The sequence below is a fragment of the Microtus pennsylvanicus genome, chromosome 2 (genome assembly GCF_037038515.1).
Source record: "Microtus pennsylvanicus isolate mMicPen1 chromosome 2, mMicPen1.hap1, whole genome shotgun sequence".
Taxonomy (NCBI): Eukaryota; Metazoa; Chordata; class Mammalia; order Rodentia; family Cricetidae; genus Microtus; species Microtus pennsylvanicus.
The window spans coordinates 105,185,033-105,212,163 of record NC_134580.1 but is presented as its reverse complement, the minus strand read 5'-3'; the positions used below and the strand labels follow the sequence as shown (position 1 = coordinate 105,212,163).

Sequence of the window (27,131 nt, the reverse complement as noted above, 5' to 3'; positions counted from 1 at the left end):
GGGGCGCTGTGTACACATGCAGTCACTGCTTTACTTTTCTTCTTGCCTGCTTGGAGCTTCCAATAAGGGCAACATTTTGCTATACACGTAGCACAAGTCTCTTAGGGCAAAGCACCTTGCTTCCTCAGAAACCTCCCCATTAAAACCCAAATTCCAGGAAAACAGCTTTTGCCCGCTGGGATCCACACGTCCCACTCCGCACCTAGCGCTCGGCGCCGGGGTGTTTTCAAACTTCTTCAGCATGCTCACCCGGGGGGGGGGGGGGGAGGGGGGGCTCAAGCTCACTGAGAGTAGACTTCGATGAGAGATTTCCGCGCCAGCTTTCCGCGGCCAGCCTTTCACCAGCCTCCTGTGCGGTCTGCGCAGGCGTGTGCCAGACCACGCCCTCGCATGACGCCACGAGACGGTTACTGAGCTTCGTCGCTTGGCGCTCGCGATTTAAAACTTACCCGGGAGCCGTGGCGAGCCAAGATGAGAATTCCACCCTCAGGTGAGCTCGAGTGGGTGGAGGCGCGGCCGGCAGGGTCAGCACTGAGGGTGATCGTGCGGGCAAGTCCGGAAGGGACGAATGGACTCGGCCTCGGCTGGGTTCCGCAGGGGGCCAGGGGCCGAAGGCAGAGGCGGGGGAGGGGAGAGGAGGGAAGAGAGGGGAGCGGAGCGTTGGGCCAATCAGGGCGCAGCTGCAAGTGGCTGCCGGGCTCCTGCTCCCCGCGCTCCGGTTCTAACGGAGGATAAGGGTTTTTTTTTTTTTCTTTTTCCTGAACTGGGCGTTATTTGGGGAGCTGTGAATGCGAGGTGGTGACCACTCTGTGTTGAGCGTACGCGCCTTTATTTTGAAACTGATACAAAAGTCTTGAGCGCTTCCTTTGGGACAGACCCCCGGTCAGATGCAGAGATATACAACAGAAGAAACATGGGCACTGGAGATGGACATTGGAGGATCAGAAGTTAAAGGTTGTCGTCAGCTAAAGCGAGTTCGAGGCCAGCCTGGGTTTCATGAGGCTCACTCTGAAAGGGAGCGGGGCGTGGGAACAAAACAGATAAATAGCCCATTTCTCTTGGAGCTTGTGTTCAAGGGGAGACAGTACAGGAAGTATTTGACAGATAAGGCCTAGAGCTGTGACTCCTCTCCTTTATGGACTCGAGATTTTTCAGCAGACCTTGGGAAGAACGTTCGAGGCAGAGCAGCGTGTACAAAAGTGAAGATTCAGGAAAGAGCCTGGACAGGGCTAGGAACTAACTAGAACGTGGTAACTACGCTTAATGAGTTTAGACAGTAGGCAGGCCCTGGCAGACCTTAGTAAGAGGTTTGGAATAATAGTTACATTACAGACATGTTGCCTGTGACTTCCTGGACAGATGTTCAGGTGAAGGGATCTGTATCTACTGGGTGAGTTTGAGGGAGCTCCATAGGCTGAGAGGTAGTTAGCCATCATATAGATCATAAAGCCATGGGTATAGACCTTGTAGGGAGTGCATCCAGGACCAGAGCAGTTCAAGAAGAAAAGGGGCATTCGTTCTTTTGGGTGAGTCTCAAGGGAAACAGCCTGGAAGCGCTCACACTGACCACATGCAAGCTGTCCTTAATCCTGCAAGGCTGTGTTCATGAAATGGTAGGGATGAGAAGCAGAGCAAAGAGGCTGATTGAGTGGGAGGAAGAAGATAGGTAGACGGAAATGCTTTTGATTCAGTAACCATCTGAGAGAGGAATCAGGGAGGATTTAAAGAGGTCTCCCAGGTGCTTCCAGTTTCTCAAGTCCTTTCCTTACCCACATTCACAAAACTCTTGAAAATGTCTAACTCCTATTTTGGCTTTTTTTTTTCTTCATCCCTGCTCCCCATGCACGGCCTTTTGTTGTTTCTTGTGTAGGTCTTGTGCCTGTGCAAGCATTCTACCCACTGCTCTTTGTTTCCAGCCTCCTTTTTATTTTAGTGTGTTCCTATAAAATGTTATTTTGTGTATTGTCGTTACATTGTATCACCTGTTCTGGAGCAGCAAGTTCTGCCCAGCTGCTCCCTCCATCCTTCCCTCCTCCCCTCTTCCTCTCTCCCTCTCCCTTCTCTGCACATGCCAGCCTACCAGCCAAGGATGAGTGCTACACAAGTGCTCACCCAGGGAGCCATACCGAAGCCAGGTGTTTGTCCTTCCATTTAGGGCAAAGGGGAAGCAGATACCACTAGAGCATTTGCTTGCCTACAGTTTTGTTAACTAGTAAGTGATGAAGCCAGGTTTGAGGCAATGCTTTCTGTTTCTTAAATCAGGGCTGGGATGAGGGTGAGTTAGGGGTCTTTTATCTCCTTCCAGGAATTTTGTGTCTTTCTCTGAACAGTAGGGCACTGTCACTGCCATAGTCATACTGTGAATGTGTCATTAGCAATACGGCTACCTTTCTGTGAGCCATGTGTTGACTATCACCCCATGTGCCCGGCTCATTTTCTCTTACTCCCAGACTTCAGGCTTTTGTTCTGCCGACCTATATTCTACCCCCTTTCGTCACTTATTACCATCTTGTGTCCTTGTTCCTTTTTATATTTATGTTATGTTCCTGGTTTCTTAGTGTCCTCTTACTTCTTTACAGGCTCTTGACAAACCCCACAACCCTGGTTAATTTAAACATAGCCTGTTCTGCATAGTTGACAGTGGCCAGAGAAAAATACGCAGAGATACCAAATGGTTGGTTTCGGGGGCGCTTCAGAGCTGTTCATCATACCACACCTCCTGTTTTAGTCTTTCTAGATAGCCATTTCTTCCTTCCCTTAGCTGTCCAGTACCGTCTCCTTCCCTGGCCCCCTAGTTCATTTGTATTCTTTGCTTAAGGACAATAAAAGTAACAGAGAACAAGTGACTTAGTTGGTAGAATCCTTGTTGTGGGCAACAGATGTCGTTCTGCTACTTTAGGTTAGCAAAGGCAGCAACTTTGTCTCATCTGTGTCTCTGTCCTCAAGCATGCTAGGCAGATGCTCCCCCGCTCTAGTCCATCTCCAGCTCTGCCTCCTTGTCCTATCCGGTGTTGTGCTTGAATGTACAGCAGCTGCGACTATTTGTCCTGTACTTTTCTCCTTTCTCCCCACTTGAACCCTGCAAGAAACCCAAACTGTGGTGTCCAGCATCATGTATGATAGGACCTAGAGAATGTGCAGTGAGCCCATGCAGGCCCAAGTTCCCTTTTGGTAAAGGAAATAATTCTGTTGAAGGTTTCTTGAGCAAGTATTTTGTTGTCACTGCCAGGAACAATGAATAGCTCTTCTCCGAAGATCCATGGACAGCAGTTCGATGTTTCATCCCCTTTGGAGCGGGTGCTGTCAGTGCCCCGGCACGGGAAGGCCTCTCTCAGTACTCCTAACACCCCAGTCCTTGAAGACTTTCCTCAGAATGATGATGAAAAGGAGCGGATGCAGCGGAGACGCTCCAGGGTCTTTGACCTGCAGTTCAGTACAGACTCCAGTCATCTGCTGGCCTCCCCTAACAGGTGAGTGCGCTTCTGCCTCTGCTTCCGCCTTGGTTGGAGGCGCATGGGCTGTATGGGTCTTGGTGCCTCCACAGTACTTCATTGATTCTGGGCATAGGGGTTTCTTTGTTTTCTTTTAATGTTTATTCTGTGCGTGCGTGCGTGCGTTTGTGCGTGTGTGAGAGAGAGAGCACGCGTGTGGAAGGCAGGACAACTTGCAGGAGTTAGTTTTATCCTACCTTGTGTTCCAAGGGTCAATCTCAGGTAATCAGGTTTGTTAACAAGTGCCTTTACCCACTGAGCCGTCTTGCTGGTCTCCTGGGTGTGTGTTTAAAGTAACTGTAATGTGGATCCTTGCTAGAATATTCTTGTTTTTTATTTAGAAATATTGATGTTTCAACTACCACATCTAAGTTTACAAACACACAGATTACAGAACATTACTCTACCTGTATCAAGCTTTCTACTGAAAATGTGAGTATTTGTTGGTTTGTATTTATTTAGTCAGGATCTTACTTTGTAGCTCAGGCTGGCCTCGAACCTGCGATCCTCTGCCTCACTCATTTTAGTTGTGTGTCAACATGCCCAACTGTGATTTTGTATCTGGGAGGCAGGGCTTTCTTGATTTGGGTAGGAAATGTGATGGTTTGTTTGTGCTCTAGTGCGTCTTTACTGTTTCTGGTGGAGCCCTGCTGCTGCTGCTCGTGGACAGTCTACTAGTGGCAGTGCATGGCTCACAGGCAGATGGTGGCAGTTTGGAAGCTGATGATGCACCTGGAGCCACCCTGCATTGAGCCTTCTCTCCCACTTATAAACTGGGTGACGGTGTCACTGGCTTCCCTGCTCCAGGTCCCTCCTCTGTAGGGAGAGTGAGGGGAGTGCCTGCCTCACAGGCGGCTGCAGGGTCCTTAGAGCAAGGCCTGTGCACAGTGAGTGCTCATGGAGTCTCGGATCTGTTCAGCCTTTGAGGAGGGAGGGTGCATGTAGATTTGGCTTTGTTGCAAGTGCTTATGGGAACTAAGATCAATGGGGGTATTTCTAAGTAAACTTTAGTGTCTTTATTTACCGGAGCTTATGAGCTGAGCCTGTGACTAATAAACCTTTGTGTAATTTTTTCCCTCTAGAAAATCACTACTAAGAATGCTTTTGGCTTACATTTGATTGATTTCATGTCAGAGATTCTTAAACAGAAGGACGCAGAACCAACCAACTTTAAAGTAAGAAGCATGGGTACTTTCCTTCAGCTGGCACAATGATTATTTAGAGTGCTTGAATTCTGCAAACGCACACGAGCACAAGAGCCTTCCTGATGAGACAGTACCGTGGCTCCTTTACCCCCTTTCCTCAGAAAACAGTAGATGTCGTTATTTCCCATTAGTCTGTGAGCACTTCTCTCTTCCTTTTCTTCAATAAATATTTTATGAATCTAGCTAGATTTTACCTGTCCATAGTGCTGTCCTGTGCATCTTTATGAATCTAGCTGTGCTTTTGGACCAGGTGGCTGCTGGTACCTTGGATGCTAGCACCAAGATCTATGCTGTACGTGTGGATGCTGTCCATGCTGATGTATACAGAGTCCTTGGAGGGCTGGGCAAAGATGCACCATCTCAAGAAGAAGTGGAGAGCCATGGTGCAGGTATGCAGGGTGGGATCTGGATTTAAGGGGCTACTTCTAGTTTATACTGGACAATATTTGAGTAACATTCCAGGATGAAAACACAACAAGTAAGTCACACGTTTTTTTCAAAGCATGGATATTTCCAGAATGTGGTTTTCCATGAGAAAATGCAGGCAGGAAATGTGGCTTACTTGATTCTGTAGCTAACTCATGGTGAATTATTTTATATGTCCGTTTGTTTCGTGGGATGGGTGGGTTACTGGGAACTTAACCAAGCCTCATTCAACCTAGGCATCTGTCATACCTGCCTCTTATGCTAGGGTTTCTCAGGGTGGTTTTACTGTTTCTTAAAGGCCTTTGAGTCTCCTTATAGGAGTTTGCTTTCAGCAACACTGGGTCCTTTTCTTCAAAAAGGACCATGTAAAAGCTTTTAGAAATTATTTAGCAAGACTGAGTAAACACTAACTAGCTTCTGCTTGGTGTCTTCAGAAATAGTTTTTTTTTGTTTTGGGAGACAGGGTTTCTCTGTGTAGCTTTGGAGCCTGTCATGGGACTTGCTCTGCAGACCAGGCTGGTCTCGAACTCACAAAGGTCCGTCTTCCTCTGTCTCCTGAGTGCTGGGATTAAAGACATGTGCCACCGCCACCACCTGACTAGAAATTTATTTTTATTCACGGTGAAATGTGTTATCCAGTAATCCAGTTACTCTGTAAGCAGCAGATTAGATAGATGAGTTGTTGCCTGGACGGGATTTCCCTTTTAAATTATGACTACTTTATAGGGTTTTCAAGAACCAATCTTCTTCCTTTAGATGGAAGTGCTGTTGCACCAGAAACAACCAAAAAGACTGCGAAGACCAAGAAGAAGCCATCCTGCAAAACCATTGAGCAGAATCTCAGCAACATCAACGTTTCTGAAGCAGATCGAAAGTGTGAGGTGAGGAAGTGTGCGCTTTGCGTGGTCTCTGATGAATTTGGCAGAGACGTCGGTACTGTCTGTGTTTATGGCTTGACTGAGCTTTGAAGAAAGGCTGGATTTGGATCAGTAACTGCAGACTCATGACCTGTAGGTCTGGGTTCAGAAGGGGGATTGCGGCTGGTTAGCATTTGAGTGACAACACCGGTGCTCTATGGAGGTGGTCACATGAGTTACTAGGCTGGAGCCTCTGAGCAGGGAGAGTGTTTATGGAGCTGTGAGGCTGCCTGGGTGACAAGAGAGGAGAGGATATGGATGTATGAAACATGCCCCTTTTTGGGACCCAGGATGTTTAGATGGGATCAAGAAGATGGCAGCATCACAACCTCCAAGGAGGGCCAGGGAACCATGTCTGTTATCAGATCCGAGCCCGGTTTCTCCTAGGAAGCCACATCCCAAGCCCCAGTAAGACCTGAGCACAGTGTTCTCCTGGTAGGATCCAGTGACGTCCTCCTTTCGTGCCTCACATGCATTTGCCTCCCCGTCCCTGTGCCTGGGATGTGTTCTGCCTTTGGGTTGGTAGCCCATGAACTGCCAGCCTCTCTCCATTTCCCAGTCTTAGAGCCTCCTTGCAGCCTTTGCCAGACGTTGCTCAAGCCCTGCCCTTCACTTAGTCATCCAGGTTGGGTTTTCCCAAATCTTAGAAATATTTCTGTTCAGAGCAACAGTAGTGAGCCAGATGTGGTTTTGTGTACCTATAATCCCAACACTCAGGAGGCTTGGGCAGAAGACCTTTGAGTAAGATGCCAACTGGGGATAGAGTGAGACCCCACCTTAAACAGAAGTCCCCAAAACATAGGAAGGTTAGGATCTTGTGGTTAGCTCTATCCCAGTAGCTCGTCAAGGCAACAGGATTTGTTATGTCATTTTACTGTGTTTGGGCTTCTGTATCCATTTAGAAACTGCCTGTGAAGGGAGCTAGCAGAAGGGGATCTATCGTCCATGTATGTTGTAGATTAAGAGACTGGACATGTCTCACCACTCAGCCTCCTGACCAGGTGCTTCAGCCAGGACCATACCTGATGACTCAGAAAGTCCTCCCCATTTGAGCACGCACAGGCGTTCAGTCTTGTAAACAGACCTGTGGATGAGCTGTGTTTCCTCCTGAGGCCTGCCATCATTCTTCCGTTCCCTGCTCCTGCACGCAGGTGGATCCTATGTTTCAGAAGACTGCGGCCTCGTTTGATGAGTGCAGCACAGCTGGGGTGTTTCTCTCCACCCTTCACTGCCAGGACTACAGAAGCGAGCTGCTTTTTCCTTCAGATATGCAGACTCTCTCCTCAGGAGAAGCTCTCCAGTTGCCAGATTTAGGTTGGGTAGACATGACAGATTTAAAAGGTGAGTAGAATCGCCCTTTATCAGTGCATCACAGTCACCAGAGAAGCTTCTCATAGTCGTGGGGATAGCCTGTCATGTTCTCGTTTCTTTTGGTCACTCAGGTGGTTCTTCTGGAAAGCCAAATTGGGTGGTCTTTGGCAATGCCTACCAATCCCCTCATTTCCCCCTCTTTGCAGTACAGAGTCTAAACAGAGTCATCACTGTTCCTGTGTGCACTGTTCCTCATGCACTCAGTGTTTACAGCCTACTCGGTACTTACAGGCTTACCTGGAGGGTCAGTGTTTGAGCTGGGGCACAGGAAAGAGGTATCTGTCCAGCCAGGGATGCCTTGTTCTTGTTTGTTCCCAATTCCCAGGGTCCTGAAAAGGGGATATTGTGAATTATTCTCAAACCCTGGGCAATCAGTCTATTAAGAACTGACCTACCCTGTTAGTAGTTTCCCCGTACTAGACAGAATTTCAACATCTTCCTGCATCCCCCAGTTCTCCCTCGTTCCTGCAGATCAGGATATCTTCCAAGGGTGTTGAAGGGAACAGGGTGAATGAGGGCCATGCGCTACAGCGTCACAGCTGTGCGTGCTTGGGACCACTTCTGGGTATGGAATGGCATTGATCTCCCTCTGGGCTGACCATGCACATATTGTGACACCCATTTGTGTCATTTTTTTCTTTAAGAGGGGTCCTGCTGTTTACCCCAGCTGGCCTTGTACCTCCCTACTCCTTCCTCCACTTCATAAGGACTGGAATTATAGGCATGCACCACTACTCCCAGTTCCAATATTTCTACCCTTACAGAGGTTTTTCTCAGCATAACTGTGCTAACAATATGCTTTCTGTGTTTATGCCCTCAGCTAAGGCTGTGACCCTCTGAGGGGTGACATCTCCAGCTGCTTTAATAAGTACCACTATGTGATTCAGTATGCTTTTAAGAAAAGGCTTCTACGAAGAAGTGGTGCATACCTTTAATCCCAGCACTTGGGAGGCAGAGGCAGGTGGATCTCAGAGTTCAAGGCCAGCCTGGTCTACAGAGTGAGTTCCAGGACCTCCAAGGCTGTCTCGAAAAAAGGAAAAAAAGAAAAGAAAAGGCTTGTACATTTCCCAGCTGTAGAGCTTACTTCAAAATCAAATGTCCATTTTTCAGCCTCCAGTTTCTGCTTTGCATTTAGCTCTAGGAATGGCATTTAGCTTGACTCCACTGTGGGATCACCTGTGTCTGTTTGCACCCTCAAATAGTTAGCAACAGGAGGTTGACGGCCAGCCAGCACTGGCGTTCCAGCCTTTGCAGGACAGTGAGGTGACTGCAGTCACCTTTCTCCCTCTGTGTCATCCTGAAGCGGCAAACTCAGCCCACCTGTAATATTTCCATTATCTTGCTGTCCCCCTAGCGCCCCTGCAGCAGTGTGTGGAAGACCGCCAGCTCTGCCCTTCCCTGGCCGGGTTCCAGTTTACTAAATGGGACAGTGAAACCCATAATGAGGTGTGGTCAACTTTTGGATCTATAAGGGCTTGGGTGCGTTTTTGAGTGGCTGTTGGTTTCAGTTAGCTAGCCCAGACTAGATCTGCCCAGTGGAAGCTGAAACTGTGGCATCGGTTTTATTTATTCACGAGTACAGAAAATATTTCCTTTGGCTCTTCCGTGGGAATTCCAGCCTAGCTGGGAGGGTGGGGCTGTGACCCCAGCAGAGCCATCATACAGTTGTGGACTCTGAGGTCAGCTCCATGTCTTCTTTGCTTCCTTAGGTCAGATTTGCTTTTGAACATGGATATCATAGTAGCCTCTTGTCTCCAGCTGCTGTCAGGCTAGAGGCATTTCCTTCTTTTGGGGGTTAAGTCCCCTGGCACACTGTTTCCTGAGAAGCTGTCATGTTTAAAGTCTTCCTTTGTGTATTTTTAGCAGGGCTCCCTTTAGCCTACTTACTACAACTTCCAACATAAATGGTCTCCATGGAAAACTGTGTTCTCCAAACATGCAGTTAATGAATGTGGATTCCTGTTTTGTGTTTTGCAAAATGTGCCCAACACAATGCAGCTTCAGCCTGCACTGCACAATGTAAACTTCCTTGTGAGAGTGCTGGTTCTAGGAGGTGGGGCTGGGGGTGGGGTGCCGGGAAAGGAGAGGCTGAAAATGACCCGTCTTCTCTTCGCAGTCTGTGTCAGCCCTGGTGGACAAGTTTAAGAAGAATGATCATGTATTTGACATCGATGCTGAAGTTGAAGACAGTGACCATGGGGATGTCCCTGATGGGCCCCTGGTGGAAGACTTTGATGACAACGATGAACCAGACCCTTCTGCAGCTGGGGATCATGAAGAGCTGGGAAGCTGGAAGAACCTCTGCCAGGTCCAAAGCAGCCAGTAAGGCCTCCGGGTCCCAGAAGGTTTCCAAACAGGCCTGCGGCTCTGGTTAACTGGGCTAGTGTGCCATGTCACGTATGTGGGCTGAGCCATGTGGCTGAGGGTCACACCTGGCTTTGCGTGTTGGTGACCCACTTGATTATAGAACTGATATTGCTTGGGCAGAGCTCGTCCCCCTCCTTGCCTAAAACTGAAGTATTCTGCGGTTGCCTGAGCCTCTGAGCTGGCTGGCAGGAAACCGTCAGCTCAGTGGCATTAGGACACCTAGACTGAAGGAGTAGCCTGTGATGATGGTGGAGGATAGAACGGAGATGGCCCTCTAAGAGGGTGAGGACCAGAAGGAGCAGCCTTGAAGTACTGGTATTATACAGACTTGGCAAGGGGTACCTGTCACTCAGATGTGCTGAAGGATTTGTAGTGTGGCTAGAGTTCTGGACGCCTACAGGGCCCCTGCATAGCATCAGGCCAGACTGTCGGGAAAAGACACAGGCCCTTCACATCTTTGCCTTTATGTGCCTCACTGCCGAAAGCTGACCGCAGAGTGCAGGTCGGGACAAAGTGCAGAGGCTCTGAAGCCATCTTCACTGTAGTTCTTGTGGAACTACACATGTTAGTCTGTGGCACAGCCTAGATCCTTGTCCTTGACAGTATAAGATCCAACAGACTTGAATTGTGAGGGTTTTGTATTTTAATTTTAAAAATTAATTTTGAGCCGGGCGGTGGTGGCGCACACCTTTAATCCCAGCACTTGGGAGGCAGAGGCAGGCGGATCTCTTGTAGCCTGGTCTACAAGAACTAGTTCCAGGACAGGCTCCAAAACCACAGAGAAACACTGTCCCGAAAAACCAAAAAAAAAAAAAATTAATTTTGAAATATGTAGCCTCTTGGGCTTTTGGCTTGCTGGTTTTGGTTTGTCCATTTTTTTTAAAAGATTTATTTATTTATTATGTATACAACATTCTGTTTCCATGTATACCCACACACCAGAAGGGCACCAGACCTTATTACAGATGGTTGTGAGCCATCTTGTGGTCACTGGGAATTGAACTCAGGACCTCTGGAAGAGCAGTCAGTGCTCTTAACCACTGAGCCATCTCTCCAGCCCCCATTTTTGTTTTTGAGGTTCTGTAGAGAAAGCCTGTCCTCTATTATTATTATTATTATTATTATCATCATCATTATCATTATTATTATTTTCAAGACGTGGTTTCTTGGAACTCACTCTGTAGACCAGGCTGGCCTCAAATTCAGAGATCCGCCTGCCTCTGCTTCCCAGTGCTGGGATTAAAGGCATGCGTACCATGCCCTGTACTAATCCCCCTTTTAAAGCTTTTTTTTTTTTCTTTTTCTTACTCTGTAGAGGACTCGTGCTCAGCTCAATGCCAGTGCAGAGCTACTCTCACACAAGACTGCGCTCTCCTCAGGCACCACCCTTACCCTCACAGTGCGGCTGAGTTGTACTAATGTTTCCCACTGCCTCCCTCATGCACCAAAGCTGCCAGACTGCCAGTCCTCTTCTGCGTATCGTACGCAGCAGATGAAGCTGGGTGACCTAACAGATTACTAAAGGGGTCCCCCAAGTGTTTGGGGAGCTAAATGCATAAACTGGAACATCTTCACTCTTAGGAGGAACTAAGGTAGCATCTGTGGATCCTAATCAGTGAGAGAATGGGAATTAGGACTGTCATGTTGTGTGGCAAAAATCACATCTGTGGCCGGGCGGTGGTGGTGCACGCCTTTAATCCCAGCACTTGGGAGGCAGAGGCAGGTGGATCTCTGTGAGTTCGAGGCCAGCCTGGTCTACAAGAACTAGTTCTAGGACAGGAACCAAAAGCTACGGAGAAACCCTGTCTCGAAAAAAAATAAAAATAAAAAATAAAATAAAATAAAAAAATCACATCTGTGAAAAGACCCAAGTCTGGATTTAGAGATTTGTATCCGGTTCCCAGTTCTGGCATCCTTTGCTTGTTCTTTGAGATAAAAACAAAGAAATCCTTGATTTTTTTTTTGGCTTTTTGGGACAGGTTTCTCTGTAGCTTTGGAGACTGTCCTGGAACTAGCTCTTGTAGACCAGGCTGGCCTTGAACTTACAGAGATCCACCTGCCTCTGCCTACCGAGTGCTGGGATTAAAGGTATGCACCAACACCGCCGGCACTCTCCCTATTTTCTTGTCTCTCAGATGGGTAGATTAATATTTGTAAAGCGCTTTGGAATAGCCAACATATTTGAATAGTTTATAGACCCTTTGTGAGAAAGTTAGGTAAAAACATTCAACAAGTAAAAACTTGGTGGTTTCTTAATGAAGGGTTTGCTTGAACATAGAAATGCAGTTTCTGGGACAAGAGTGTCTGCATGGTGGCTCACAGCCTTTAACTCCAGTTTCAGGGAATCCATGTTCTTCTGGCTTCTGGAGACACCAGCGTGCACATGGGGCACACATTCATGCAGGAAAAATACCCATACATATAAAATAGAAAAACACTGAAAAAGTAGGAAGTGATCCTTTGTGGCAGAGGAGGTGGGGCAGCACCTCTAGTAATACCAGCAGCTTCTTTACGTGTAAATGCGTGGTTTATGTTCTGTGCAGTATACATGAACAAATGATTTTGTTGCGTTACAGGGAACAAATGGTTTCCCTTGGGGATAGAGATGTCCAAACCATGTGCACCTTTTTATCCATGAACCCTGGAGAATACTCCTATTTCAGCCCCCGGACCATGAAGATGTGGGCTGGCCCCGATCACTGGCGCTTTCGGCCTTCTCGACCCAAGCGTAAGTACTTGGGACTTTAGGACAGTGCTGTGCAGCACACACTGCCTGTTGGTGTGCAGTCAGCAGGGAGAGGAGATGCTGCTGATCTCCTGAGGAGGAGCTGAGGCAGGGAGCTGAGGCAGCCTCCTGGCTGCACAGACAGCGGTCAGCCACTGGAGGATCAGTTAGTGTCATGACAAGAGTAGAAGAGTGGAGAACAGGCCTCGTGACCTGGTTCTGCTTCCTAGTACCAGTTTGACTTAAGCTGTGGCGGTGATACAGGAAGCCCCCCCAGCCTTCCAGAATCTTTAAAGAAAAGTGGAGCACCGGGTGCTGGTGGCGCACGCCTTTAATCCCAGCACTGGGAGGCAGAGGCAGGTGAATCTCTGTAAGTTTGAGGCCAGCCTGGTCTACAGAGCTAGTTCCAGGACAGGCTCCAAAAGCTACAGAGAAACCCTGTCTTGCAAAACAAAAGAAGAAAAAGTGGAGCTTATACACTGATGCCTGTTGCTACTACAACATAAATATTAACGAGGTTTGTGGTTTTGCCGTGTTCCAGCACTGTGGTGATGCTTACCCACACATGCTGCCTTCTGCTCGATGAGGCCTCTAGTAGATGTGAGATGAGAATAATGTTGGCATAGAGTGAACGGTGCTGCAATTGTTCTTATCTCTGCAGAAGATGCCACCTCCTGTGCGGAGAACAAAAAGAAGAGCGCAAAGAAGGACTTTGAAATTAATTTTGATGATGATATTGATTTTGATGCATATTTTCAGAAAACAAAGGTTTGTGCCAGACATTAGTGCCTTCTGAGTTACTCTTCACTTCTCTTGCCCTTTCAGACAGGGTCTTCAAAACTCAGTACAGCCTGGTGTGACATTGCACGCCTTTAATCTCTGCTCTCAGGAGGCAGAGGATCTCTGAGTTCCAGGCTAGCTGGGGCTACATAGGAAGACTCCATAGCAAAAGAAATAAGCAGAAAGTTATTGTGTATTTAACCTTTTTTCTAGAGATAGATAGGCTGCCTAGGCTGCCCTCAGACTTAGCTGAGGCTGGCCATAAACCTCTGGTCCTCCTGCCTTTACTCCCCACATGTGCCCCGGGCTTAGCTATAACTTTAACTGATAAACAAGTACTCTTATTGTTCCTCATCCCTAAGGGACCACTGAGAAATAGTCCCAAAGCCAGTGCCAGGGACAGGCAAGCTTAGAAAGTTAGATAGAGTGGCACGTGTTGCCCAGTCTCATGCCCTCTACAGGCCTGGCTGCTCTTGAACTCATGACAGGATATCTGCCTCCGCTCTGTGAGTTCTGCCATTACAGCATCTCCTCTCACGCCCTTCACAGTCACTTCACTATAGTGATAGAGAACTTCACGCAGTAGAGGGATGCCCAAACCCTTCCTAATTCCTTTAAAATGATAGATATCGCTGTTATTAAGAATCTTTTTTTTTTAAACGAATAGGCTGCTACCACTCTGACCAAGTTGACTTTGGAGAACCAGACTTGGAAAGCCACCACTCTCCCCACAGATTTCCACTATGAGACGGATGCGCTCGTCCAGCTTCATCTCAAGCCTGGCATAAAGGTAAGACGGCACTTCCCTTCCTTTAAGTTGCTGTCCCTTCATTATTATTATTATTATTATTATTTTATTTTTTTGTTTTTATTTTTTTCCCATTATATTTATTGAGCTCTACATTTTTCTCTGTTCCCCTCCCTGCCTCTCCCCTCCCCTCTTCAACCTTCCCCCAAGGTCCCCATGCTCCCAATTTACTCAGGAGATCTTATCTTTTTCTACTTTCTACTTCCCATGTAGAGATTAGATCTATGTAAGTCTCTCTTAGTGTCCACGTTGTTGTCTAAATTCTCTGGGATTGTGGTTGGTAGGCTGGCTTTGTTTGCTTTAAGTTTAAAAACCACCTATGAGTAAGTACATGTGATAATTGTCTTTCTGGGTCTGGATTACCTCACTCAAAATAATGTTTTCTAGTTCCATCCATTTTCCTGCAAAATTCAAGCTGTCGTTATTTTTTTCTGCTGTGTAGTACTCCATTGTGTAAATGTACCACATTTTCCTTATCCATTCTTTGGTCGAGGGACATTTAGGTTGTTTCCAGGTTCTGGCTATGACAAACAAAGCTGCTATGAACATAGTTGAACATATGTCTTTGCAGCATGATTGAGCATCCTTTGGATATATACCCAAAAGTGGTATTACTGGGTCTTGAGGAAGGTTGTTTCCTAATTTTCTGAGAAATCACCACACTGACATCCAAAGGGGTTGTACCAGCTTGCACTCCCATCAGCAATGCAAAAGTGTTCCCTTTTCCCCACAACCTCTCCAGCATAAGTTGTCATCAGTGTTTTTGATCTTGGCCATTCTTTTTTTTTTTTTTTTTAATTTGTTCATTCTTATTCTGTGTGCATTGATTTTTGCATGCATATATGTCTGTGTAAGGATGCCAGATCTTGGAGCTGTAGACAGTTGTCAGCTGTCATGTGGGTGCTGGGAATTGAACCCGGGTCCTCTGGAAGAGCAGTCAGTGCTCTTTACCACTAAGCCATCTCTCCAGCCCGATCTTGGCCATTCTTACAGGTTTAAGATGGAATCTCAGAGTTGTTTTGATTTGCATTTCTCTGATGACTAAGGATGTTGAACATTTCCTTAAGTGTCTTTCAGCCATTTTAGATTGCTCTGTTGAGAGTTCTCTGTTTAGGTCTGTGCTCCATCTTTTTTATTGGATTATGTGATCATTTGGTGTCCAATTTCTTGAGTTCTTTGTATATTTTGGAGATCAGATTTCTGTCTGATGTGGGGTTAGTGAAGATCTTTTCCCATTCTGTAGGCTGTCATTTGGTCTTGTTGACCGTGTCCTTTGCTTTACAGAAACTTTTCAGTTTCAGAAGGTCCCATTTATTGTTTCTCTCAGTGTCTGCTGCTGGGGTTATATTTAGGAAGTGGTTCCCTGTGCTAATGCGTTCAAGTGTACTTCCCACTTTCTCTTCTGTAAGGTTCAGTGTGCCTGGCTTTATGTTGAGGTCTTTGAGCTCAGGTGCTGGCTGTCTCTTGTGGAACTGGGGATTGTATTTCCCAAGGAGCATGTCCTAGTTAGGGCTTCTGCCGCTGCAGCAAAACCCCAGAACCAAAAAACAGCTTACACTGCCACATTGCTGCTCATCACCAAAGGAAGTCAGGACAGGAACTTAAGCAGGGCAGGATCCTGGAGGCAGGAGCTGATGCAGAGGCCATGGAGGGGTGCTGCTTCCTGGCTTGCTCAGCTTGCTTTCTTATAGAACCCAGGACCATCCATCATGGGCTGGGCCCTCCCCCATTGATCACTAATTGAGAACATGCCTTACAGATGGATCTCATGGAGGCATTTCCTCAACTGAGGCTCCTTCCTCTCTGAGGACTCTGGCTAGTGTCAAGGTGACAAATGAGTCAGCACAACTGACCCCTTGTCAGCTTGACACACAAATTACTGCTAAGCCACAACCCTTCCTTTCTTATTCGTTCCCAATATTTCACATTAAAAACATAAATACCCCAGGTTGGAGAGACAGCTCAGCTATTAAGAGCACTGGTTGTTCTTCCAGAGGTCCTGCGTTCAGTTCCCAGCAACCACTTGGTGACTCAGAACCATCTATAATGGGATCCGATGCCCTCTTCTGGCCTGCAGGTGTATATTATGCAGATGGAGCACTCATACACATAAAATAAATAAATCTTAAAATGAACATAAATAACTTTAAGAGTCCCACAGTCTTTACAAATACAAGCACATTAAAATTTAGTTTCTTTAGAATAGCCAATCTCTTTAAAATCCCAGGTCTTTTAAAATTCAAAGTCTCTCAACTATGGGCTCTAGGCAAATACTTTACTTCAAGAGGAAAATATTATGGCAAAGTCACAAAGCAAAGCAAAACCAAACTCTAATGTCCAATGTCTGGGATCCACTCATGGTCTTTTGGGCTCCTTCAAAGGGCTTTGGTTACTTCTCATCTTGCTTCCTCTGCATCTGGCTGGTGACTGTGTCTTTGCTTTTCCTCTTCCCAGAATTCTCCTAGTCTGGTTGCCCCACCTATACTTCTTGCCTGGCTACTGGCCAGTCAGCATTTTATTAAACCAATACTAGTGACAGATCTTTACAGTGTACAAAAGCATCACCCCACAGCAGTCAGGCTTTGTAGCAAGCACCTTTACCCACTGAGCCGCCCTCCTGGCTCCACCTTATCTTCTCTGAGACAGTCTCTCATGATTACCAATTAGCTAAACTGGCTGGCCAGCACATTCTAAGGACCTATCGCTTTGCTTTCCTGAACTAGGGTTAGACACTTAGGCCCTTATGCTTGCAAGGCCGGCACTGTACAGAATCTTCTTGCCAACCCCAATAAGCTGCCTTTACCACAAGGAAATGAGTTGCCCGGCGGTGGTGGTGCACGCCTTTAATCCCAGCACTCGGAAGGCAGAGGCAGGCGGATCTCTGTGAGTTCGAGGCCAGCCTGGTCTACAAGAGCTAGTTCCAGGACCGGAACCAAAAGCTACGGAGAAACCTTGTCTCGAAAAATTAAAAAAAAAAAAAAAAACAACTGTAGGCAAGATGGCCCACTTTTGCTTTTAAATAAAACTGCAGAAAATGAAGCTGCAGATCAGAAGAGGAAGCGTTTTGGTTTTGGAGGTGAATGGAGGGCTCTGTGCCCTGTACCTTGTGTTCTGTGCCGTGGAGACTAGATTAGATTATGTAGCCTGTTAAGACTCTAGACTATGCTAGAAACTGAGCATAGTAACATGGTTGATATCCCTAACTTTTCCCAGTAGCTGCTTTTCTAGAAGACTTTTTATATTGCCCCTACTCTCGTTTTATTCTAGTTACTTAAGATGGACAAGAACCAGAAGGCGAAGACCGAGCACTATGAGGAAATTGAAGACTATGATTACAACAACCCTAACGACACCTCCAACTTCTGTCCTGGACTTCAGGTGAGGGGTGCAGGGCGGTCTCTTCCCTGGCTTCTGAGTGCAGACAGCCGTGGTTCTCAGTCTAACATTTAACTGAGGCTGGTTTACAGTTCAGAGGTTTAGTCCCTTATCAGCATGGTGACGCACAGGCAATCATGGTCCTGGAGAAGTAGCTGAGAGTTGTACATTTGGATAGCAGGCAGCAGGAAGAGGGAGACAGACGCCAGGGCTTAGCTTCTGAAAACCTCAAAGCCCACCCCCAGTGACACACTTCCCCCACCAAGGCCACACCTCCTAATCCTTTTAAATAGTGCCCCTCCCTATGAGCCTATTTGGGCGATTGTCATTCAAACCATCATACCAGGTGTGGTGGGACACACCCTATATCCCAGCATTTAGGAAGAAAGATCAGAGTTCAAATCATCCTGGGCTACAAGGCTAAGGATGCATGAGACTCTCACTTCAGATATATAAGGACGTGGCTCTTGCTGCCAAATTAGATAGTCTCCAGGATCTCCAGTGCTATTTTTGTATACTGGGGATAGAACCCAGTACCTCACATGTAGTGTGTGTGTTCTCCTACTGGGCTGTTTGCCCAACCCCTGCTCTGTGCTTTGGCTTTCTAACCAAAGGTGACACTGACCTACTTTACACTCCCGCCTCAGCAGTCCCAGGCTGGTAACAGACCCCTCTGTCTAGTAGGTTTATGTGAAACGGTGAGAGGTGAAGTGAGCAGTCCACCTTGTGGGACTCAGTGGACTCTGAGGTGGTCTCTGCTTGCTTTGTGTACATAGACTCTTTCTGGTGGTTTCTAAGCTCCATTGACAGCTGCTGCAAGCCAAACTCATGGCCTTGTTTCCTTGCCTAGGCTGGTGACAGTGATGATGAAGAGCCAAACGATTTATTTGCGGGATCAGTTGGGACCTTTGACCTTGAATCTGATCCTTGCAGTACACCAAAGACATCACAGGAGAATAGTCACATTTCTTCTGAAAACCAAGCAGTAGATATCACAACTTACAGAGAGTCGAATTTGGTGGCTGAGCCTCAGAAGGTAAGGAAGAGGCAACAAGGGAATTGCATGGTTCCTGGAAGTTGTTTAATGCCTAACGATGAGAGTCCTGTCAGCCTGCGCTCCGCCTGGTATTCTCTCCATCTTCCGTCTTTATCTGTTGCTCTCCAGGCAGCTGGTTAGGTCATGTAGAACTGTCATCTTGCCAAATACCTTATTTTATTTCATTTTATTAATTTTTATTTACCTTTGCAGTGTTGAGAATCAAGCCCAGGCCATAAGGAGGAATAGAGTGTGCGAGCGAAGGCTGCAGCAGAGAGCACATGTGTCTTTGTGTGCTGCTCCCTCCATGAGCTTAGCTCTGGCCTCCTATAAGTCCTGTACCACGAGCCAGGCTTGTGCTACCTAATACTTGATTTACTCATCTTACACTGGAATTCTTGGTCTTTTTTGTTTGTTTAAGATTTATTTATTGCCGGGTGGTGGTGGTGCACGCCTTTAATCCCAGCACTTGGGAGGCAGAGGCAGGCGGATCTCTGTGAGTTCGAGACCAGCCTGGTCTACAGAGCTAGTTCCAGGACAGGCTCCAAAGCCACAGAGAAACCCTGTTTCTAAAAACCAAAAAAAAAAAAAAAAGATTTATTTATTATATATTCAGTGTTCTGGCAGCATGCATGCCTGCAGGCCATAAGAGGGCACCAGATCTCATTCAGATGGTTGTGAGCCACCATGTGGGTGCTTGGGAATTGAACTCAGGACCTCTGGAAGAGTAAGCAGTGCTCTTAGCTTCTGAGCCATCTCTCAGAGAGAAATTCTTAGTCTTAATGTAAATTACCTCTGATTAAAAAAAGTTAGGATCTGGGAGTGTAGCTTTGTTGGTAGAGTATTTACCCAGCATATGAAGCCCTGGGTTCAGTCCCCTACACTGGTTCTTTAAATTCTGGCTCATTAAAATTGGGCATCATGTATACACTTATAATCCCAGCACTACAGCTTGTAGGCAAGTGCATCAGAAGTTCAAGAGCTACATAAGTAAGTCCAGGGCAGCCTTGGCTACATGAGACCCTGTCTTAAAAACAAAACAAACAACAAAACAGAAAGTAAAAACAAAGTTTTTTTTTTTTTTTTTGGTGAGGAACTCTCAGCTATATATAACTTCATAGTTGAAACTAGATTTTTTTTCTTTTTTTTTTGATATGGTCTTACTTACTTTGTAGCTCTTGCTATCCTGGAAGTCACTATGTAGAACACACACAGGCTTCAAATCCACAGAGGTCCAGTTGCCTCTGCCTCTGAGTGCTGGGATCAAAGGCGTGCGCCACTATGCCTGGCCTGGATTCCTTCTTGATTTTTTTGTTTTTACAGTAAATTGATAATAAATGCTTTTCTTCTGCCTAATTCTGCTTTGTTACTCCTATTGCAGGTAAATAAAATAGAAATTCATTATGCCAAGACAGCCAAAAAGATGGACATGAAGAAGCTGAAGCAGAGCATGTGGAGTCTGCTGACGGAGTTTTCTAGAAAGGAGGCTGACACAGAGGTGGGTGACAGCACTTGTGTTCTCTAGGTCCCCTGTGTGTAGGGGGGAGAGCCCATGTCCACAGCTCATGATCCAGTGTCGTCCAGGGCCCCAAAGGAGAGGGCTGCAGTCAAAGTTTTAAGAAGGACATCATGCCTTAACAAAAGAAACTGTCCCAGCAGCAGAGCGGTGAGTGCCATGGCCGTATATGTGCAAGTGGAAGCTGCCTTAGCAACCGAATGCTTTCCAGTATTGACGAGCATTGGAGTCTTACCCAACAGCACCTTAAGTTGCTAAGTAAATTGACTACAAGTGTCAGAAAGTTTTTAAGCTTTGACCTACATTCTGATCTAGGATGTTGTTTTCAACCATAGCACTGAAAATAGAATCATGCCACCAGATTTCTTTTCCTGAGAGTAAGGCGAACCCTGAGTGTCTATTCAGACCCAGAACCCTGAGTGACTGCTCTGACCCAGAACCCTGAGTGACTGCTCAGACCCAGAACGCTGAGTGACTGCTCAGACCCAGACCCCTCCCACTCTACAAACTCCACACATTCTGCTGGCTGAGCAATGGATTTCATGGTTTTTGAGGACCCAAAGCTGGGTATATCAGGGAAAGCCTCGGTCCCTGTATTAGTGTGTGTACCGTATCAAACAGCTAAGATGTTCAGCTGAACGCAAAGGCACTTACACTGGCTCAGTTTTAGAGGTTCAGTCTGCAGTGGGTTGCCACCATTGCTTTGGTCTTGCTATAGCAAGAATTGTTAAGTATTTTCTTTCTTGTGCAACAAACCTCTTCACCGACGCAAATAATCCCAATCAAACCAATCAAACTGAATTAAAAGATGCCCATGTTTGATGGAGTGCTCCCAGGTGGCCCCGGGAAAACATGAAGAGGGGAAGAGAGAGAAGGGGGGACCACACGAAACCCAGAGACCACATGTTCATTCTCTGGGGACAGTTTAAATATCTTGTGGGAGTGGTCTTGACCTTCCCTGGGGAGGGGTTACCATTTGGTGGGCTTTCTTGACTCTCCCTGTTGACTGAGGTTTTTGTCCTATACAGTTTCTGCAGTCATTAGGTCCCAAAGAAATCACACAGAGGTCTACATTAATTATAAACTGATTGGCTTAGTATCTCAGGCTTGTTTTTATTAGCTCTTATAACTTATATAAGTGCATAATTTTTGTCTGTGTTAGCCACATGGTTTGGTACCTTTTTTGGTGAGGCAGTCACATCTCACTTGCTCTGTGTCTGGCTTCCTCTCTGTCTGGGTGACAACTGTAGACTGAAACTTTCCTCTTCCCAGAATTCTCATTGCCCCACCTCACTTCCTGCCTGGTCACCCCACCTGTACTTTCTGCCTGGCTACTGGCCAATCAGTGTTTATTTAAAATACAAGTAACGGGGTACAGACTGTTGTCCCATAGTTCCTCCACAGGCTCTCTTGGAGGTAGAATTTGGACTGAGGCAACTCCCAGGGGAGGGAACTTATGTCAGGAGCTGGGGTGAAGCCCCCAGGCAAACAATCCAGACTGTTTGTATAAAGGGGTGTTAGGGATCTGAGGTGATGCTTCTGACCAAACACTCCAGACTTTTTGGATAAAGGGATGCCAGTGAGCTGAGGTGAAGCCCCTCAACCAATTATTTTTAGTTTCCCCTTATAACCATTAAAATATAATTGTTATTCTTGAGCTGGCCTGGTTATTTTATCGTACCGACCTAATTAACAATAGAACTTAACAAATAAGCAATGAGCTACCAGTACCTTAAGTCATCAAATGCCATTAGACAGATCTAAGGGGGATAATCCCAGTTAGTCCCAAGTCTCTCCTTAGTCATTGGAGAACACCACCTTAGAAACAGTGCTTGCCATTGGCTGCTGTGTACAAGAAGCCCAAAGATTTTCCTGTGGGGGGGAAGATTTAGTCTACCTGTCTTGGCAGGATGAGATCGATTCCCTGTGTGTAGCATCCAGGAAGTTGAAGAGGTAGAAGGCTGCTTTTTGTGGTGTGGGTGGCTTTGCCAAACCCAAAGGCAAGCCTCAAGGCAGCTGGTCTTTTGCAACCATGCATCTTCTTGGAGGAGCTATAAAATGGTGCAGGAGCTGGCATGTCTCTGTGTTAGAGGCTCTTTTGTTAAATGCCATACTCTCAGATCTGTAAAGGCAATTGAGAATTGGGTACCATTACCTGTTACATTTAAACTAGACATATAAGTTAAACTTAGACATCTATTTTACCCAATTAATTACAGTTTACCAATGCTAGTAAATGTAAAAATATTAAAAGGAATATTTTAATAAGTCAAAGAATACTAGCACATATGAGTACTCTTACCCAAGATGGTGGTGGGGTCAAAATGGAGGTTACCCACATGTTTGTATTTTCCAGAGTGGTTGTAATCTGGAGTTAGAAGTTTTACAGATCTGAAAACATGCACACATACATACAGAGAAATAAAACAAGCATACTATGAAATCAAACACACACGCTCACAGAATGTGAGCATACTGTGGAAACACACCCCTATACTCACACAGACAAGAAACAAGCATACTGTGGCCACATTATTTTAACAGATAGACAAATAAAATTCTTCTAGGAACCTGTGTCAACTGACCATCTTAAAAATCCTGGTGTAGGCAGGTGGCAGTAGCCAGGGAAGCACAGAGGTGGTCCCATTAAGGACCCAATTAGCAGATGCTGCAAGGGGAACAGAAACAAAAGGATGGAAGAACTATACGGTTTTAGAGTGGAAGGAGGGGGTGGGGGGACATGACATGGACTATCGGATCCATTGTAGAGAACAGAGAGGAACAGCTAGAGAAGGGGGGAGGGGAGTGGGGGCGGGAGCACACATCTAGAAACCATGGCATTTTGGAGCCTTTTTTGTTTTCACCTTAGATGTTAGCCCTAATTTTTGTAAAAGGCAGCTCAAGGGTGTTTGAGGATCCGGCTTTGAGAGCCCATTTAGAAGTCTATGCCAAATCTTGGAACTCAAGCCTGTCATAATGCATCCACTGGGACAGGGCTCTTGTCAAAAATGGGGTGGGGGGGGGTCATGAGAAATGAGTGGCAGACATCTATTCACTCAGTCCCACCTCAGCGAAACCTAGCTTGCCGCTTGAATCTGGCATCCGGCACAATTGTGATTCTCACAGGAAAGCCTGAAACATTGGCAAAAATAAATGTAAATGGGCACCCGATCCTAGCGGCATGGACTCGTCATCTTAGCCTGGCCCATGAGAAAAAGTCCTCCTGGTGGGACCTCCAAATGTTAAGTATTTTCTTAAGACGAACCTCTCTGCCGACGCAAATAACCCAAATCAAACCAAATTAAAAGATGCCCAGGTTTAATAGATGACCTTACTCCTGGGTGGACCCAGAGAAACATGGAGAGGGGAGGAGAGAGAAGGAGAGACCACGTGTGCATTCTGGGGGGGGGGGGGGGAGTTTCAGCCTAAAGATCAGAAAACCAGAGCAGCCAAGCCGCTAGAGAGCTCTTACCTCTATGAAATGTTCAGACTGAAAGAGAGTGAGTTCCTGTCTCCTGCTTTATATTCCTCTCTAGTGCTGGGATTAAAGGCATACACCACCACTATGCAGCCTCTATGGTTAACTAGTGTGGCTGCTGGAATTAAAGATTGTGTACAACCACTGTGTGGCCTGTATGGCTGACTAGTGTGGCTGTAAATAACATTTTGATCTTCAGGCAAGCTTTTTTTTTAAAAAAAATACAAATGAAATACCACTACGTCTTGCAGTAATTCTTTACAGAAGCACAAAGTAGGGTCTAATCACCTATATTGTGGCTAGAATATGAAATCTCGGGTATGTGGTCTCCTATCCACAGTCACATCCTGGTGCTCTGATTATCTCTTTAAAATTACGGCCTCTCAGCCAGGCATGGTGGCACTTGCAAGAGGCAGGTGGACCTCTGAGTTCCAGCCCAGTCTGGTCTGTATAGAGAGTCCGTGTCTCAAACAACAGAAAACAAATGAGAAAAATTCCAGCACCTCTCAAGAATGCCAGTATGGGGACAAAACCAAAACATCTCCTAAGGTCTTCCAGAAATAACCAAGAGCTTATCTTTGCTTCATCCAGGCTGCTTTTCTTTATTGGATATACAGTTTTGCAAGTTTCTGTTGTTCCAAGCGCAAACTTAAGTGCTCAATCCATAAATCTGCTTTTTTGGTTAGACAAACCAAAGTGTCAATGGAAAAGAAGGGGCCCCTGAGGAAGTAGCTGACAAGAAGATGCTCAGTGGACTCACGACAGACCTGCAGAAGAGGTGCGTGCCGACAGAGGGTTTGGGGTGCATATCCCTTCTGAGTTCTGGTGGGACTTTGAGCCTGGCAGGTCCGCTGCCCACAGCTTGCTTTATGTAAACTGAAGGAGCTGTGTCTGCCCTATGCATGGATGAGCTGTAAAGAGTGCTTCCCTGGCCGGGCAATGGTGGCGCACGCCTTTAATCCCAGCACTTGGGAGGCAGAGGCAGGCGGATCTCTGTGAGTTCGAGACCAGCCTGGTCTACAGAGCTAGTTCCAGGACAGGCTCCAAAGCCACAGAGATACCCTGTCTCGAAAAACCAAAAAAAAAAAAAAAAGAGTGCTTCCCTGTTTGAGTGGCTGGGACAGTGTAGGAGACATTTCCAAATACAAACTAGAAAATCTTGCTTTGTTCCTTGGTAGTTTTTAGTTGCATGTGTGTGATTCATACCTGGTGGAGGAGCCCTGTTCTCTCAGTTACATGACGTACTCATTGCTTGTGCTTTTCCTTCTAGGCTGCCCCCACTCATGGCTCAGAACCTCTCCATACCCTTGGCTTTTGCCTGTCTGCTGCATTTAGCCAATGAAAAGGTAGGTTATTTGAGTAAGCACAGGAGGGTTTAAATCTTACTATAGCAGATCTCCCAAGAGGCACCACAGTCAGTGGGTAAAGCCCATAATCTTATTTAGAGGGCCTGAGTTCAGTTCCTGGCACCCATATTGAGCAATACACAACTCTTGTAACTCCAGCTCAGGAGTTTTTTTCTTTTTCTTTTTTTTTTTTTTTTTTTTTGGCTTTTCAAGACAGGGTTTCTCTGTGGTTTTGGAGCCTGTCCTGGAACTAGCTCTTGTAGACCAGGCTGGTCTCGAACTCACAGAGATCCTCCTGCCTCTGCCTCCCGAGTGCTGGGATTAAAGGTGTGTGCCACCACCGCCTGGCTCAGGAGTTTCTGATACACTGACCTTTCACACACACACACACACGAATAAAATGAAAAAAATTATAAAATATTTTTTTCTTTTTGTTTTTCAAGACAGGGTTTCCCTATGTAGCTCTGGTTGTCCTGGAACTCACTCTGTAGACCAGGCTTGGTTTGAACTCAGAGATCTGCCTGCCTCTGCCTCCCAAGTGCTGGGATCAGAGGCATGCACTAATACCACCCAGTTTAAAAACAAAAAAATTTATGAGGGTAGGGGTGGTGGGCATGTACCACCAATGGCAGTGCGAATATTTCCGTTTGGTTCCTGATACAAACATCAGAGGCCAAGAACCTGAAGAAAGGCTCAAAACCTAACTGTGGGTAACTGGGGTACTGTTATCACCTTGACAAGTGGGCACTGGCTGTGAGCGTGGGTAACTGGGGTACTGTTATCACCTTGACAAGCGGGCACTGGCTGTGAGCGTGCTTCACTCAGGCCCCCAGCTCTGGCAGCTCTGCTCCCCGTCCCTAGTGATGGCGCAGGCTTTAGAGGCCTCAGAGGCCTTATCATCAGAAGAATACAGTGTGACCACAGCTCATGCCTTGTCAGGCTGAATACAGGATTGGTCTTGGCCATTTTGACACTTCCACAGATCAGAGCTTAGCACCCGCAAGGGAAACTTCCCCCAAACACTTTATCCCACACCTTAATCTTCCTTCTTACTGTTTTGCCCTCGGGTATGTCTGTGTGAGGGTGTCGGATCCCCTGGAACTAGAGTTACAGAGCTGTGAGCTGCCATGTGGGTGCTGGGAATTGGACCTGGGTCCCTCTGGAAGAGCAATCAGGGCTCTTAACCATGAAGCCATCTCCAGCCCCGTTCTTACTCTTAGTCACTCCTACGTGGACCATGTCTATCACTCTAGTTAGTGACTCCCCTCAGATGGGCTGTGTGGTTGGGTCTTAGGATGTAGTTTCCTCTTTGCTTGGGCATCATAGCCAGCATCAAAAACTGGTCAAACTGGAAGCACCTTCCCTTTTGTGCTAGAGGCCAAACTTAGGCCCTTGCATATGTAGGTCAGTGCTCTCCCCCTAAGCTAAGTCTCCATGCTCTCCCAGCTTCTAGAGCCTTAGCCACAGAGCACTAGGAAGGTCTGATAGGAAGAGGGTGGGTGGATGCTGAGTACCAACAGGTCTCACATTGTACCAGGGAGGCAGGGGTGGGAGTAGGGAAACAGCTGCCTGAGGCAAAGATGAAAATTGAGATGGGTGCTGAGCAGAAGTGGAGAAGGCAGCTGTCAGGGATGTGACAGTTGGGAGATGGGTTATGGACCTGTGGAGGAGGTCAGGCAGGCTAGTCGTGGGTGCCAGGGCTCCTGGTGGCCTCCCCTTCTGCATTTCTTAGCCCCTTTGGGGCAGATGGTCTGGTGAAGCAGCTTTGTACAAACTATTTACCATGAGGTGATTTTTCTTGTGCTGATAGAACAGACCTCATTCGCTGTCTCCTCACTAAAATCTGTCTCAGGGTTTTGTTCTCAGTCTGCCATAGCCTGTGCATTTCTTCTCTTCCCTCAGAATCTGAAGCTGGAAGGCACAGAGGATCTTTCTGATGTTCTTGTGTTGCAAGGAGACTGAGGCCACTTAGAGACGCCTGCAGTGGAGGCCACCGTGTTCTCGGGTGGTGGAGAGATGCCGGGGTTATCGTGTGGCTGCAGCCACCTCAGCATGAATGCCACACCCTGAAGCTCCACACGGGTAACCATCCACCCAGGAACGGGGACCTTAAAGACAGTCTGCTCTTTAGACCATGTGCTCCTGGTCTCAGGAATTTAGTTTCCACTTGGACTGTTGTAGAGAAGAGTTTCTCAGCAGCTCCTTTAAAGAATTCTCTGGTCCATGTACATAAAATTCATCATTTGTAAACTTAATTGTATAATACTCAAAAATAAAACCATTCTGGTAC

General features: G+C 46.6%; 1 protein-coding gene across 1 annotated transcript; it reads left to right on the top strand.

Moving 5' to 3' along the window:
* Positions 1 to 372: 372 nt before the first annotated feature.
* Ncaph (non-SMC condensin I complex subunit H) lies at positions 373 to 27,131 on the top strand. The gene is made up of 18 exons (XM_075962077.1): positions 373 to 490; positions 3,230 to 3,470; positions 3,833 to 3,923; positions 4,574 to 4,666; positions 4,947 to 5,085; positions 5,879 to 6,003; positions 7,191 to 7,380; positions 8,765 to 8,856; positions 9,527 to 9,732; positions 12,354 to 12,505; positions 13,164 to 13,270; positions 13,950 to 14,072; positions 17,358 to 17,468; positions 18,316 to 18,501; positions 19,883 to 19,999; positions 24,182 to 24,273; positions 24,766 to 24,841; positions 26,744 to 27,131. Exons 1-18 carry the CDS (start codon positions 472 to 474, stop codon positions 26,801 to 26,803), a joined length of 2,220 nt encoding a protein of 739 aa, XP_075818192.1. The 5' UTR covers positions 373 to 471; the 3' UTR covers positions 26,804 to 27,131.

Excerpts from the sequence above, each read along its gene's own strand:
- Ncaph (XM_075962077.1), top strand. Across the intron at positions 5,086-5,878 it reads AGTGGAGAGCCATGGTGCAG|ATGGAAGTGCTGTTGCACCA; the intron begins GTATGCAGGGTG and ends TTCTTCCTTTAG. Across the intron at positions 12,506-13,163 it reads TCGGCCTTCTCGACCCAAGC|AAGATGCCACCTCCTGTGCG; the intron begins GTAAGTACTTGG and ends TTATCTCTGCAG.